Source organism: Empidonax traillii, unplaced genomic scaffold (assembly GCF_003031625.1).
Source record: "Empidonax traillii isolate 1590-97213 ecotype Southwest subspecies unplaced genomic scaffold, ASM303162v1 scaffold440:size489645, whole genome shotgun sequence".
NCBI classification, from domain to species: Eukaryota; Metazoa; Chordata; class Aves; order Passeriformes; family Tyrannidae; genus Empidonax; species Empidonax traillii.
The window spans coordinates 158269-171016 of record NW_020955633.1 but is presented as its reverse complement, the minus strand read 5'-3'; the positions used below and the strand labels follow the sequence as shown (position 1 = coordinate 171016).

The 12748-nt window shown below is 41.4% G+C and overlaps 1 protein-coding gene across 7 annotated transcripts in view; it reads left to right on the top strand.

Annotated features, from left to right (window-relative positions):
* Positions 1 to 12748, top strand: part of TSPAN4 (tetraspanin 4) — a 312240-nt gene that overhangs the window by 284214 nt on the left and 15278 nt on the right. For all 7 annotated transcript variants that reach the window (XM_027894722.1, XM_027894721.1, XM_027894723.1 and 4 more), the window contains one exon: positions 8025 to 8126. In XM_027894722.1, coding sequence (XP_027750523.1) covers positions 8025 to 8126 — 102 coding nt within the window. The remainder of the gene's footprint in view (positions 1 to 8024; positions 8127 to 12748) is intronic.

Below are 12748 nucleotides of genomic sequence, written 5' to 3'. Positions count from 1 at the left end.
AAGAAGCAACAATCCAAGAATTCATATTTAAAGTTTTTATTTCTAGGTTCACTAAAAATTAACAAGATTTTGGGCTTTTTAGGGTGGTCTAGGACTGTCTTGTTGGGAAGTGCCCATGCTCAAGTGCCACACGAGAGAGCTTAAATAAGCACTTGGCTCTGCTACTGGCTTCATTCTCTAGATAAACCAAGAAAATGCATAGCTGCAGCTTAACATTTTGAGCTGTATCTCTGAGCTAGTTATTATGTACTGTATTTAAACAAACCTGGGACTTGATGCACAAGTTATTCAGCTGTTGTTGTGCCTAAGAACAGATAACATCGCAGTGGCCTCTCTGGCTCCAGAGTAGCGTACTTTCCCCTGACACCAGCAGTAACAGGATGATAAACATTTACTTTATATGGAACAATGATAAAATGCCCATCTCTCCCTTGGACTTTTAAGGAATCATTTGGACAAAATCAGGTACAGTTTGCTGAAAACATTTGAATTTGCTCTTGCATGAAAAAAATTTGAGTTGCAGAGCTTAGTGACTTGCCATATTTGCGATCTCTTGCTTAAAACAAAGAAGCACTAAAGCTGCTGTGGGATTCATTGGCATTTTAATAGTATGAATAGTACAGGGATGTTTCTGTGGCTCCTTTCCTGCAGCCTCAGCTGTTTGCTGATGCCTGCATTTGAGCACAAGCAGGTGCTTGTGGGCAGAAGACAGTGACTGAAACTGCAATTAATTGTATGCACAAACCGTGGCCCCAGGAAACACTGGTTTGAAAAACCCAAGTTCTTTGACTTTCTTATTAGCTTTTTGTTATAAGAGCTATTGTCAGAGCACATGGTGGGAAGTTCTTATAATTTCACCAGTTGCCTGCTCCAGGCCAATGCAAAACGTACTTGTCCTTCCTTTTGCTTCCTGATGAACCTCAGTTTTACCCTCTCAGGGTTACTGACTCTCTCTCGGGTCAGAAACTCCAGTCCTTGTCTCAGATTCTGTACAGGATTTCCTCTCCCAGGTTAGGTTTGGTATTCAAATACCTACCAAATTATATTATTAACTTCGTGGCATGACTAGAGTCAGATTATTCCTGTTTTACAAACAGAGAGCTGAAATACAAGAGAAACGGTGGCTTTTCAAGACTATGTAGGAATCCTCTGGCACAGCTAAAAGGTCTTACCTCAGCTGACCCCAAGCCAGGACCTTTCAGAAACATTCACTCTTCTTCCTGCTCCCAGCCCTTTTCCTTTGATGTTCACTTCTGTGTTCTTCACTCTTCTTCTGAAGTTACACAGCCAGTACCAGTGCACCTCTCTTGGTATCAAACACTGCTAGAGCAATAAGCATTTCAACTAAATTATTGAAGTGTGGAAGATCTGTAAAGTATTTGACTTCTGACACTGACTTTTGTAGTCAAACTAGGAAAAGAGAATTCACTAAGCAAGAGGTTTTCTGTGTTTAAGGAAGCAATTATAAAAAAAAAAAAAAAAGTTAAATTTTGAAGTTGTTTCAGATTTGGGGATAAAGTGAGGAAGAGAGAATCCTGCAGAGCTGAGCAAAACATCCTGGAGATGTCGTGTAACAGTGACGACACTGGCAAGAAATCAGTATATTGTTGCTTAGCTGCCAAACATCAGCAAAAATCATGCAATATCTTTTACTTACTAAAATCTTACAAGATTTCTATTTATAGGCAGGTGGTACAAGGAAGATTTCAGTGGTGAGGAGGGCACGTACTGCTCTTGGCTTCTTATAGACAGGCCTGAGGACATCTCATTTAAAACAAGCCTTACCTGTTGGTACAATCAATCTCATCTCCTCTTAGCAGGCAAGGGCTCTCACAAATGACCTTATAGATTAGGCACTTTCTGTTTACATTCGATTTCCCACTCCCTGCTATTTGTAGAGAATGATTATCAAGGCATTAAATTAAAAGTTTTGCCCGGTGGGAAACTATTGGATATTTTGTCATTTCCTTAGAGCCTCTCCTGTTCTGGTGGAGAGGCAGAGAGGCAGGGGAAGCAATCACCAGAAAGGTCAAGAATATTTGCTTACCTATATTGAAACACCACTGAGAGGCTTTGTCCAGTTTAGGAGACTTTTTGGGTAGAATTTTTGTTCAGGACATGATAGGAAAGCACTGAGGCTTGAAATTAAAAGTCTCCAGTTGCCTGCAGGTTAGAAAGCTGGGGATGTTGCTGGCATCCTCTGGCCTTTTCCTAAAGGCTATGCCAGAATCTAAGTGACACCTCACGCTTTCAAAAAGTTGAAAAGTAGTTAATAAGGTTCTCCCCAAAGTCTTCTTCTGACCTTTATTCCAGAGAAAATTACATCAAAACCATCTTCCCTCTCAGTGTGCTGGGGCAGTGGAAGGACTTTGTCTCTTCAGTATTGGTAGGGCTTCAGTTTGATCAAAGTCTTGCGTCATATTAGCTGTAAATATTGATAATACCCATGTTCTGCACGGACACAGTTTCCTTGTTTGCCCAAGGTGTTTGGCTCCAAAGCACTTCCTCCTCCTTATCAGCAGCAAAATTACAGGACTGGGCTTCGCAGGGAACAGTATTTGTCTTCTGTTTCATGCCTTAATAGTAAGTACATAAACTCCAAAGCCTTCTGTTTAGACAGAGAGTGAGAGGAGAGGTCTGTGGAACTACTCCCAGGAACTGAGAAGCTCCTGCAGTCCTCCACCTGTAATACAGAGATGGAAATAACGATGAGCCTGGGTGTTTGCAGCGCAGAATGTTTATGTAGTGCTTTCAGTGTGTCTGTGCCAAGCAGGGTTTTGTTGTTGCTGCTGTTACACAGTATTTATCTCAGCCTCAATTATTCCTGAGTTGTCTTATTCAAGGGGGCAAGGTGGAGTCTGACAGCTCTTGATCCTCTTGAAGTGTGCTGGCTTCTCCAGCTGGGCTTGTCAGCCAGCCAGCCACGGTTCTGCTCGGAGGCTCCAGATTTCCGAAGCAATGAGAGGACAAAGCTGACAGTAAAACAAGCCTTACATGTAAATTGCTACAGTTTAAGTAGCTGTCTCAAGGGAATGCAGATTAAGAAGGAAACACGTTTTAATTTGGCCTGGATTTATACACGGGCTTAAGTAAGACTTTTTAAGGGATGTTTTGTCACAGCTGTAGTTTAGAGGAGGCTCAGATAGATCCATGCCCATTCTCCATCACTGCTTCAGCTGCTTCCAGCCACTTTTCCTGACCTCTGTGGCAGGTTCTCTCCAGTTCTGCCACATCTCATGTAGCTTTCTTTTCTCTGGTTCAAATACTGGGTTTCTTCCATTGCCTGAAACTCTCTGCACATGACTAGTCCACCTCAGAGCAGCATATGGTTTTTAGAAAGTCTTTGTAACAGGACAGTGAGAGATTTCAGAGCATTATTAGGGCCTAATGGAAGTCAGTGAGAAAGTATTGGTGCTCTTTGCAGTGGGAACAGGATTTTACCTTGGATAAAGTGCTGGTAATATGCTCGAAGAAGTGGTTCTCTTGCAGGCATGGTTTGTAGAGGATTCACACTGAGACACATTTGTCTAAAATCTGGTGGGGCTGATAAGCGTGAACAAGGCTCTAATATGTCTGGACCCAGAAGTCATAAGAATGTACATGGATGGGAATGCCACCTTGAAGCTTTCACATCTGATCTGTTGACCAATGAATCCTGAGGAGGAAGAGAATTTTTCTCTTCTTCACTGACAGATTGATTAAAGGTTCTTGCTGCCAAACCTTTCAGAAACTCATTTGTCTAAGGAAATCTCTGGTATTCCACATGTCTAAAAATAGGTCCCTCACTTACAGTAACAGTTTACCTGCTGAGAATTTTTATTACACTTCATTGTGCTCCTTCACTAGAGTTCTGCTTTGTGAAGGGCCTGGCTTCTTTTTGGAAGAATGCAGCAGATTCAAATTGCAGAATATTAAATATAATACTTATAGTCCCTGTTTTGAGATAGACATTTTGTCCTGGCTGAGGACTGATAGCACAGAGACAAACAAGAGAAGCTGACAGATTTGTGAATGTTGGGTGGGATTATTTGTCAGGAGATGCAGTGAATCACTTTGGTATAGCATTTCATTTTCAGAAAAATCATTTTCTGAAAAAGTCAAATTAAAGGCAGAAGAGGCAGCTGGGGGTGTTTTGTGAGTTTTCATTTAAACATACAATTAGAATAAAGGGATATCGAAAAGTTCCTGATATTCTAAAAATATTTTGAGGCAGAAATAAAATTGAGGTTGGAAAGAATCAGGATGACCTGGAGGAGCACTTGCCAGCTGTGCTCCACAAATAGGCATTGTTTTACTTACCCCTCTCTAGTCAAAGCTAGTTGGAATCATATGTCCATAGCTTCAAGCAGTGCTTCAATTAGGGGAAAAATATCCATCTTACAACCTTGTACAGAGGTTATTCAAGCAGAGGTCAATGTGCTTTTAATAGGACTGCACGTAGAGACTGGACTGCTCACAGTGGGAGTGAGAGAAGGGGTCTTGTTTAATATCGTCTGAGCTCTTAGGAAGTCCAAGGCTACGTTTGCATCAGGACTGATTAATTCATGCAAGGTAACGCATTAATAAAAAAGACTCTACAGAACTGGCTAGAAACAGGGGAGGCAGACAGTGGGGGCTTCATGCCGGTGCCTCAGCTGCAGACACAAGGGCCAGGAGACCAAGGGCCAATGCCTGCTTCTCCTTTCTCCTGGAGCCAAAGGGCCACCCACAGCCTCGGTTGTTCTGTACAAGGTTGTTCCTAGGGGATGATGAGGAACTTTCTGACCCTAGTGTAAGCAAACAAAAGAGTGGGAATGCTTTAAGGAGTAGCTCTGTGAAAAAGAAATTTTAAATCATCTGCTCTTCAGAGAATAGCACACTGTGCTGCATGCACAGCACACCTGATCAGAAGGTAAGCTAGAAACTTTAGTAAAGGAGAACTATGAAAAATCCTACCTTTACAATCACTCAAATAAATATAAAGTTTTCTCTGTGTATATATGTGTACAACTGTGTGATATTTCCAGATGCCTTCCCATGTCAGTGGACATGAAATAAAAAGATAAAGCAGTCTGGTGATACTGTTTCACAACACGTGTTTGCCTCTTTCAAAGTTGCAACCTGCACAGAGGTGAGAGAGATAAGGAAATGAGATACACAGGGATTTGGATTCTAAAAATCTTATATCCTCTTCCAAACAAGATTCAAGCAGACACTTTCTTTTTAAAACAACAAATAATGATGGGTCGTACAATGTGCAGGACTTGATGTTGACGCTTTTTGAAATAGCAGCAGGAGAACTGGTCACATTGTGCCTGTTTTCTTGAGTAATGCTCTGCTGGTTACTCAGTTTCTGAAATATGGAAATCTGTTGCCAGTCGTGTTCCCAGTATGAAGGTCTTGCACTCTGTGCGGGGAAAAGTGGGTAATTTTATGACTAAGAGAGAACTTGCTTTTATGAGGCCTCAGCAAAATGCTTGTTAGTGAGGCCTGTCCAGGTGAAAGGAAGATCAGGAATGCTTGGTGGGGACACCTCTAGAGACCACATTAAAGAACACATGGAATAACTAAGTTAATATTATTATTATCTATCTCAAGTAGGACATGAAGATTGCATTAACAGGGGTAGTGTGTGAGCCCTTGTAAAAGGGATTATCCTGTTGAGCCACTGCATTGGTTTGCAAAGGAAACCTTGAGTGAGGACATGCAAAGTTGGCATTTTGCATTCTTTTGGTGACGTGGCATTTGCCCTTCAGATAAGCATCACTGTTCTCTTCCATGTCCCAGATCAGTGCTGATATGAAGCTAAGGCTGGTGCATAGCTCTCTCATTGTACAGGGCAGATATTCTCAGGTGTGATAAATTAATATTCAAAATAGACCTTTCTCTTTCAAGACAACAGATCTACCAGCTGGGTTTGTGTCCCCGCCTGCCCTCAGCTATACTGTTCCTCTTCACCTCTGTTTGTTTCTGAATAAGAATTGGATTTTTAGCAATTAACTCATCTCAGTACCTCTAGGACATTAACTAAATTTCAAAGCCTCTCTGATGCTAGGATCACAACCATGCCCTTCCATCCTAACTGATGTCTCTGCTCGAGACCACAGCAGGTCCGGTTCAGACACACGGAGCTGAGGGTAAGCGAAGAGCTGAAACCCAGTTCAGTCTAATTCTGAAATGAATGCTAGGAATTCCCAACACATGTAAGTTTATCATTTGTTGCCTGTAATTTTCTTAACTAATTTCAAATTTAATGACAGCTCTCAGCTTTGGTTTTCTCTTCTAATTAATGTACCAGTGACTGTGTATAATCCCTGTAAAGCCAAAAGCAGCTTACATGATAATTACAGTGGGATCACAGCACCTACTGTTTAAGGGAGTCACCAATGAGAAAGTCCTTGTGTGACAGTTAAGGTGCTGAGATTAAGTTGTACATCTTTCTTTTACTGCCTCAAAGCTATTTTATTAGTGGCTCAGCATGATGGTGGTAAACTTTTGGGAAGGAAACAAAAGAAATGGAGAGATCAAGCACAATCTTTCGCACATACAGCAGTGATGGACATGATGAACTTTTGAAGTCATAATTTTTTGTGGAGTCATAATGTTGAGTGACTTTATTTTACCCAAAATAATTATGATGTAGTGGGTTGAAAATTCCTCTTTTACACTGTGCAAGATGCTTTGCATCCACCTCTTTTTCCAGATACTTATGAAGACAATTCTGACTGCACAAAGCAGAAGGGAAGTCCAAGTGTATGGCAGAAGCAGAATACCTTTGTTCCCTGTGTTAACTCAAAATTAGCATTGGTTACTTCATTTTAAACCCTCCCCATTCTCCTCCCCTCAGGTGGAATAACAAGTGTCAGAGGGGCAATCACCAGAGAAAACACCACATTAGTCTGTTTTACAATATGGAAGAGAGTATGTATTAAAACAGACTGTCCCCATGAAGCAAGTTGGGACTTTAATTTTAGTTTTCTTTTTGCTGTTGCAGCAGGATGATCTCAGGATGGCACTGCATTTTGCAGTCAGATTTATAGCAGATTGATGGAGAAGAAATGGGACAGGTCTGCTCACCCTTCTTGCTATGCCTTGGATGTCTAACAGACCATTAACATTGACAGGCACCCAGGGGAGGGGGAATGTACAGCCATGTTTGAGGAGCACTAGTCAGTGTTTTTCATTTACAGCAGAAAAATCAGGTTAAACCATGAATATCCATTAACTATTTAGTTCCTTGTTTGCATTTGCTTGATTCTGTAGAAATGTGTATGTGCGGTTACACTAGGAGAAAAGCACTTGCAATCATTTTGGATACTACCTGTTGTATCCAACAATAGCCTACTTTACGAACAAGGACTCTCAACAAGAAAGCACCATCTTCAGTTGCAAAGCCCTCTAAAGCAGAACTTTGTACTTGGATTAAATCAAGAAAAATGCATTTATTAAAGAGCAGTTCCGTTTAGTGTCTAAAGTCTTAAATCCTCCCTGTCCTGAATTTTAGATAGCTCATTACCTGCTGCTTCAGCATCATTAGGTTCACCCTGCTATAAGACGTGGGGTCCCCTGGCTGATGGAATGAACACAAGTCAGAGCATCAGTACAGTATTAATGCCAATGTATTGTCCCAGGAAGCACAAGGAAGATGCTGAGGTGTACTTGGTCACAATTAAAGGTATTAAGCTAAAAGGAAATGCTGTGTGTAGGTGAACATTTTCATATATAGGCCTCATTCGCAAAAATGAGCGATTAAACCGTGTCCAGTCTCCCTACAGTACTTTGGTGGTTAAGTGAGAAGGGAAAAATGTTTGGAAGGTCTCTGTGATGGAAAACATGAACATAAACTCAGAACAGGAACTCCTCATGTTCTTTACAGAGTGCAGGTACCTCTAATAGATACCAGCTCTACTGGAGAAAGGTGTTGGGAAGTGTTGGTTCACTCTTTATTCAGTACAGGACTGTTGTCCAACACCCTCCTGGACTTTAATTCTGAAATGTGGTACTCAGCAAATTCTGAGTTTTGTGTCTTTTGTTGTTGGTTTTAGATTGACAAGTATGCTCAGCGGGATCTGAAGAAAGGACTTCATTTGTATGGAACAGATGGAAATATTGGCCTCACTAATGCATGGAGCATCATCCAAACAGATGTAAGTCTGAGTTCTCTTCCTCTTTACCCTCTGAGTTCTTAAACAGCATGTTCTGGGTGTGAACCTAATTAAACCTCCAAAGCCCAACATTAGCAACATAAGCACATTAGCAACTAAACTCTCTGCTTTTTGTAACAAATGGTAATTTTTATTTCTCCTTTGACCAGGAATAGCTTCTTTCTTTTAAAAGTTTATATTGATGCCTAAGTATCATATAGTTCTGTGCTGCGTGCAGAGCGAGGGGGCTGGTCAGACAGGAAACAAGCAGAACCTTCTCTTTCAAGTCAAAGGGGTGGCTTATGTTGGGATGAAGAGCAATGGCATAATAGCAAAGAACCACCTCAGCCCCTTTTCATTTCTGTCCTGTCTCCTTGCACCGCTATTGTTGTTTCCATTAGTGTAGTCGAGATGGAAACAGACCATGGTGTTTACAACCTCCTCCTACAGTCACTGCATTTTCCCCAGCAAAATTCAATCATCCTCCATCACAGACGGGCTAGGAATGCTTTTTGCTACTGTTGTTCTGATTGTCCTGATTCTCTGACAGGCCTCTGCCAGTGTTTGTTTTCTAAGGACTGGTGAACACTGTAGCTGGCTTCCTCCTTTTGTCCTTGTCTGGCTTGCTGAGGAAACACCATCACTGACAGCTCGGGTTTATTAGCTCTGTACTTCTCGTTGCATATTCAGTTCAGTCAGTTCTCCTGGGGATGATCTTTCTGATTTCATTTTCTCTGCTTCTTGGATGAGGAAAAGTGCTCCAAGTTTTCTTCTGCTTTAGGCAGAAGCACTTGCACTGCCCCGGTTTCACTCAAAAAATATTTCCTAGCTTTCTCAAGTTCTCCCCAAGAGGGGCTAGTGTGGCACAGACGGGAGGGTTTTAGTCTTGCCTCTGATGCCTTGAATCGATCAAAGACGATAATCTCTCCCAGGATTACTCTTCTGTATGATACAAGATAACAGGAGCAGCAGGCTGCAAAGAAATGGTCTGAGAAATTAAAAATTTGGAGTTACTAACAAAACAAAAGAACTTGTTGGCCAAACTCCATGTGCATCTTGGGGTCTGTAGGAGCTGTCTGTGTTGAGTGCAGTAGGTTGCCTGCAACAGTACTATGTGTGAAAGACAAACAGCTCAGGTCCAGTAAACAAGCCCGTCCCAGTCCTGCATTATAACAACTGCACACAATAGGTTCTTTCAGTTACCTTTAAAAGCCCTCAGCACCTTGCAATATTGTTAATATTTTCCTCTTTCAATACTACTTCCTCTTTCCAGTGCATCAAATATGAGAAGGCATCAATTACCGACAAGAGAAGTGAATTTTGTGGTGTTAGCCCAAGAGTAAGCCATGTGAAATATAGATAAAATTTTAAATACTGTTGCTTATATCAAACAGTATTAGAAGCTTTACTGTTCTACAGTAACTTAACTATGCTTAGTAAAAACGTGGTAAAAATTACTAATGTAAAAATGTTTGCGGTAAATATTAATCAGGTTTCAGTGACACCCCAAGAATTGTTAAAAGCATATAGAAAAGGTGGGGGAAGAAGCATTGTTTGGAGGACTCATGGGTTACAAACACCATAGTTCTGCACCCCTTTCTGTAAAATAGGTTCAACAGTATATGCTATGTCTAGTTCATCTAGTCACATTTTTTCAAGATGTTCAGAAGCTGGATTGGATTCAAAAAAGATTTAAAAGAATAATGAGAATTTTGGAAAGTATGGTGAGAAATTTTAACCATTTTATGTAATCAGGAAGACAAAGTAGTGATGTGATTGCCGTCCTTAAAAAGAGAGCAGGAAGGGAAAAGGGTTTTGAAAGAAAGGGGCTCTGTGATTGATCCAGGAGCTAAAAACTCCAGATAGACATATCGGGTGGTCGGATGCCACTGTACAGCATGACAGTAGATTCTTTTTCCTAAAGAACAAGACGGGGGGTTGCTTAAAAGAAATGGTCACAGTCAGTGACAAGCTTGGGTTTTGAGGACTCAGTAGTCTGTGTTGCAGATCATGGTCGATTGTCTTGATAATTCCTTTGGTCTTGAAACCCATTACAGTTTAAAGAGTATCTTAAAAGTTTCAGATGAAACTAACGTTATCTAACACCTAGGAGCTCATGAGATAACGAAGTGCTGTCTCACAAGGTGTGTACAGCCATGGGGCATCACACTCTCAGGGCCACTAGGAAATTACCATGCACCAGCTTGACAGTACCACAGTGTCGCCGTGCTCCTCGTGCTGGGCACTGAGGAAGAAAGCAAAGAGCTCCCACAGATCCATTTTTACTGCCCTACATAATTGGTTTTCACATGTATCTTTCAAAACTATTTAGGAATAGACTATTGCAGTGGTGCAGCGAAGAGAATTCCAGCATGGTTAATTATGTAAAACACTTGCAGTTGAATAGTGCTATCTAAATGCCAAGGGGATTTTTTTTGTGTAATAATCATTATCTCTTACCTCCCTAATCAGTAGGATGTAATCACTGATAGGGGGATTAGGGCAATACAGGGGATTTTCTGAAAGGAAAGTCCCAGCCCAGGCTTGCTGTTTGCATTTCGTCTCCTAAGGCTCTCAAAAAACCCCACAGTAGAGCTAACCACGTGTGCATATTAGGACAGTGTCTCAGCACTGACTTTCCTCATGGGACCAGCAGACATCAGTCATTGGTTGAGCTATGGGCTGTGTCTGGACAGGAATGGAAAATAGCAGCCTCCGGAAAAAGGCATGCCATGTGAAAAACATGACAGTAACAGAAATCATAATGAGTCCTCCTCCCTTGGCCCCTCTGCATTTGCACTCCTTCCTTTGCAGAAGTATTTTTCAGAGCTTGAGCAGCGGTTAAAGTAGTAGCCCAGACACGAGGGATGGGAGCTCTGGCATTGGAGCTCTTCATTTCTCCTGTGGTTTGCTTAGATAGAGACCACCCCCACCTGCGTTCACGAGGCAGTGTGACTGTGCATGGCAGCTTTTGCTTAAAGAAGGGGGAAAACGTGTTTTTCAGGAACAGAGCCACAGTTAGATGGCATTTGATTTCTGTGGGACTGCCCAGTCACAAAACAGAGGGGAGTTTTGACTGGTGGTGTGGATGCCCAGGGCTCACACAGTGACTTGTGAGAGGTGATTACTCTAGTAAAAAACTCTAGTTTTTTGTCAAGTGTGAAAGGCCTGAGCATTTTTTGAGGAAGGCTTTATTCTCTGAAGGTTTTGTGCCCTGAGAAATGGTTTTCCTCCTATTAACAGAAGCATACAATTCCTAAGTAACCGGAAACAAGGGAAAACAAGGCCTGTCTGGTCTGTCTTTGAAGAGGAAGTTGCAGTTTTGGCCCATGACTGATCTATTCATATTGCCAATAAAGGAGTTGGGTTGAGCTGCACACCTGCAAAGCATGTGAGAGGAAAAGCAGTGGGCTCATTTTGCAGTCACATTAAGCCTCTAGGTCAGGGAGCTGTTTCAAATTAGAACATTCTATTGATTTCTTTTTAATACCTCCAGCTAACCAAACTCACGGCCTTTCTCGATAGCGTTTCAGGCTTTAAAAGGATCAGAAACACGAGCAGATGACTTCTGCACGTTATGACTGAAGACTAGAAAAGCTTACAAAGTAGTTTTTAAACATGACTAAAATTCTAATAGTATAGGAGGCGAGTTACCCTGAACTGCACTACACTCCTTACCCACCACCTGGTTAGAGTTACAGGTGGAGATCATTAGGAAATGAGAAACAGACATTAATTTTTAAAACGTTGCTTCATCCCCAACATCTTTGTGATCAATATTTGAACACTTCTCCTTTTAACTAACCAGGCAGTAATTTGAGAGGCATGCAGAAAACCTATTAGCTTCACTAAAGTGAGCCAAATTCAGCTCACTTTTGCTGCTGTGTAATGTCCTTTCATGTCTATTTAGACCACTGTAACTGAGAAGAAAATTTGCCCCATCTCCCTCTGTCCAGTCATTGATTCTGTTAGATCAAGCAATACTTTAGAATTACTGCTGAAGTAATCCAAACCACCCATTAAACATGATTTTTAGAACAAAACTATATTTGGCACCATTTTTTACAGTGATGGATGAAAAAAAGACATAAAAAGCACCCTACCCTGTCTCTAGTTCTTTGTCACATTCACAAAACCAGAAAAACCAGGCATTGATAACAGTTAAACTGTCTGCAACAAGGATTGAATGTCTGTTTATTTTCATGAACCCAGCCTGACTGATTTTGCAGGAATTTGCCAAAGATAAGGCCTCGTTAGCCTTCAGTATTTGGGTTACCTGTAAAATATGTACAAGTGTCCAGCTCCTTAACATTTCTGTTGCACTAAGATAGAAACTTTCTGTTTAACGTTAATTACCAGCTCTAGATACCTCTTGCTAGAGCAGCAGTTACTTGTTAAAACAAAAAATAAGCTATTTTCAAGCAGCTTTGCATCCCATAAGTACAGCACAGAGACCTCAGTGCTCCTTGGTGCTGCTTGGCTGGGGAAAGCACCTCAGCACCATGACCTTTGACTGCATCCTTGTGTTGAGCATCCCCTGCACGTCCTGAGCTTTTGGAAATCTGTGAGCCACTTCAGAACCCCACAGATTATCAGTAGGGGAGAGATTTATGTCTGTACAACAA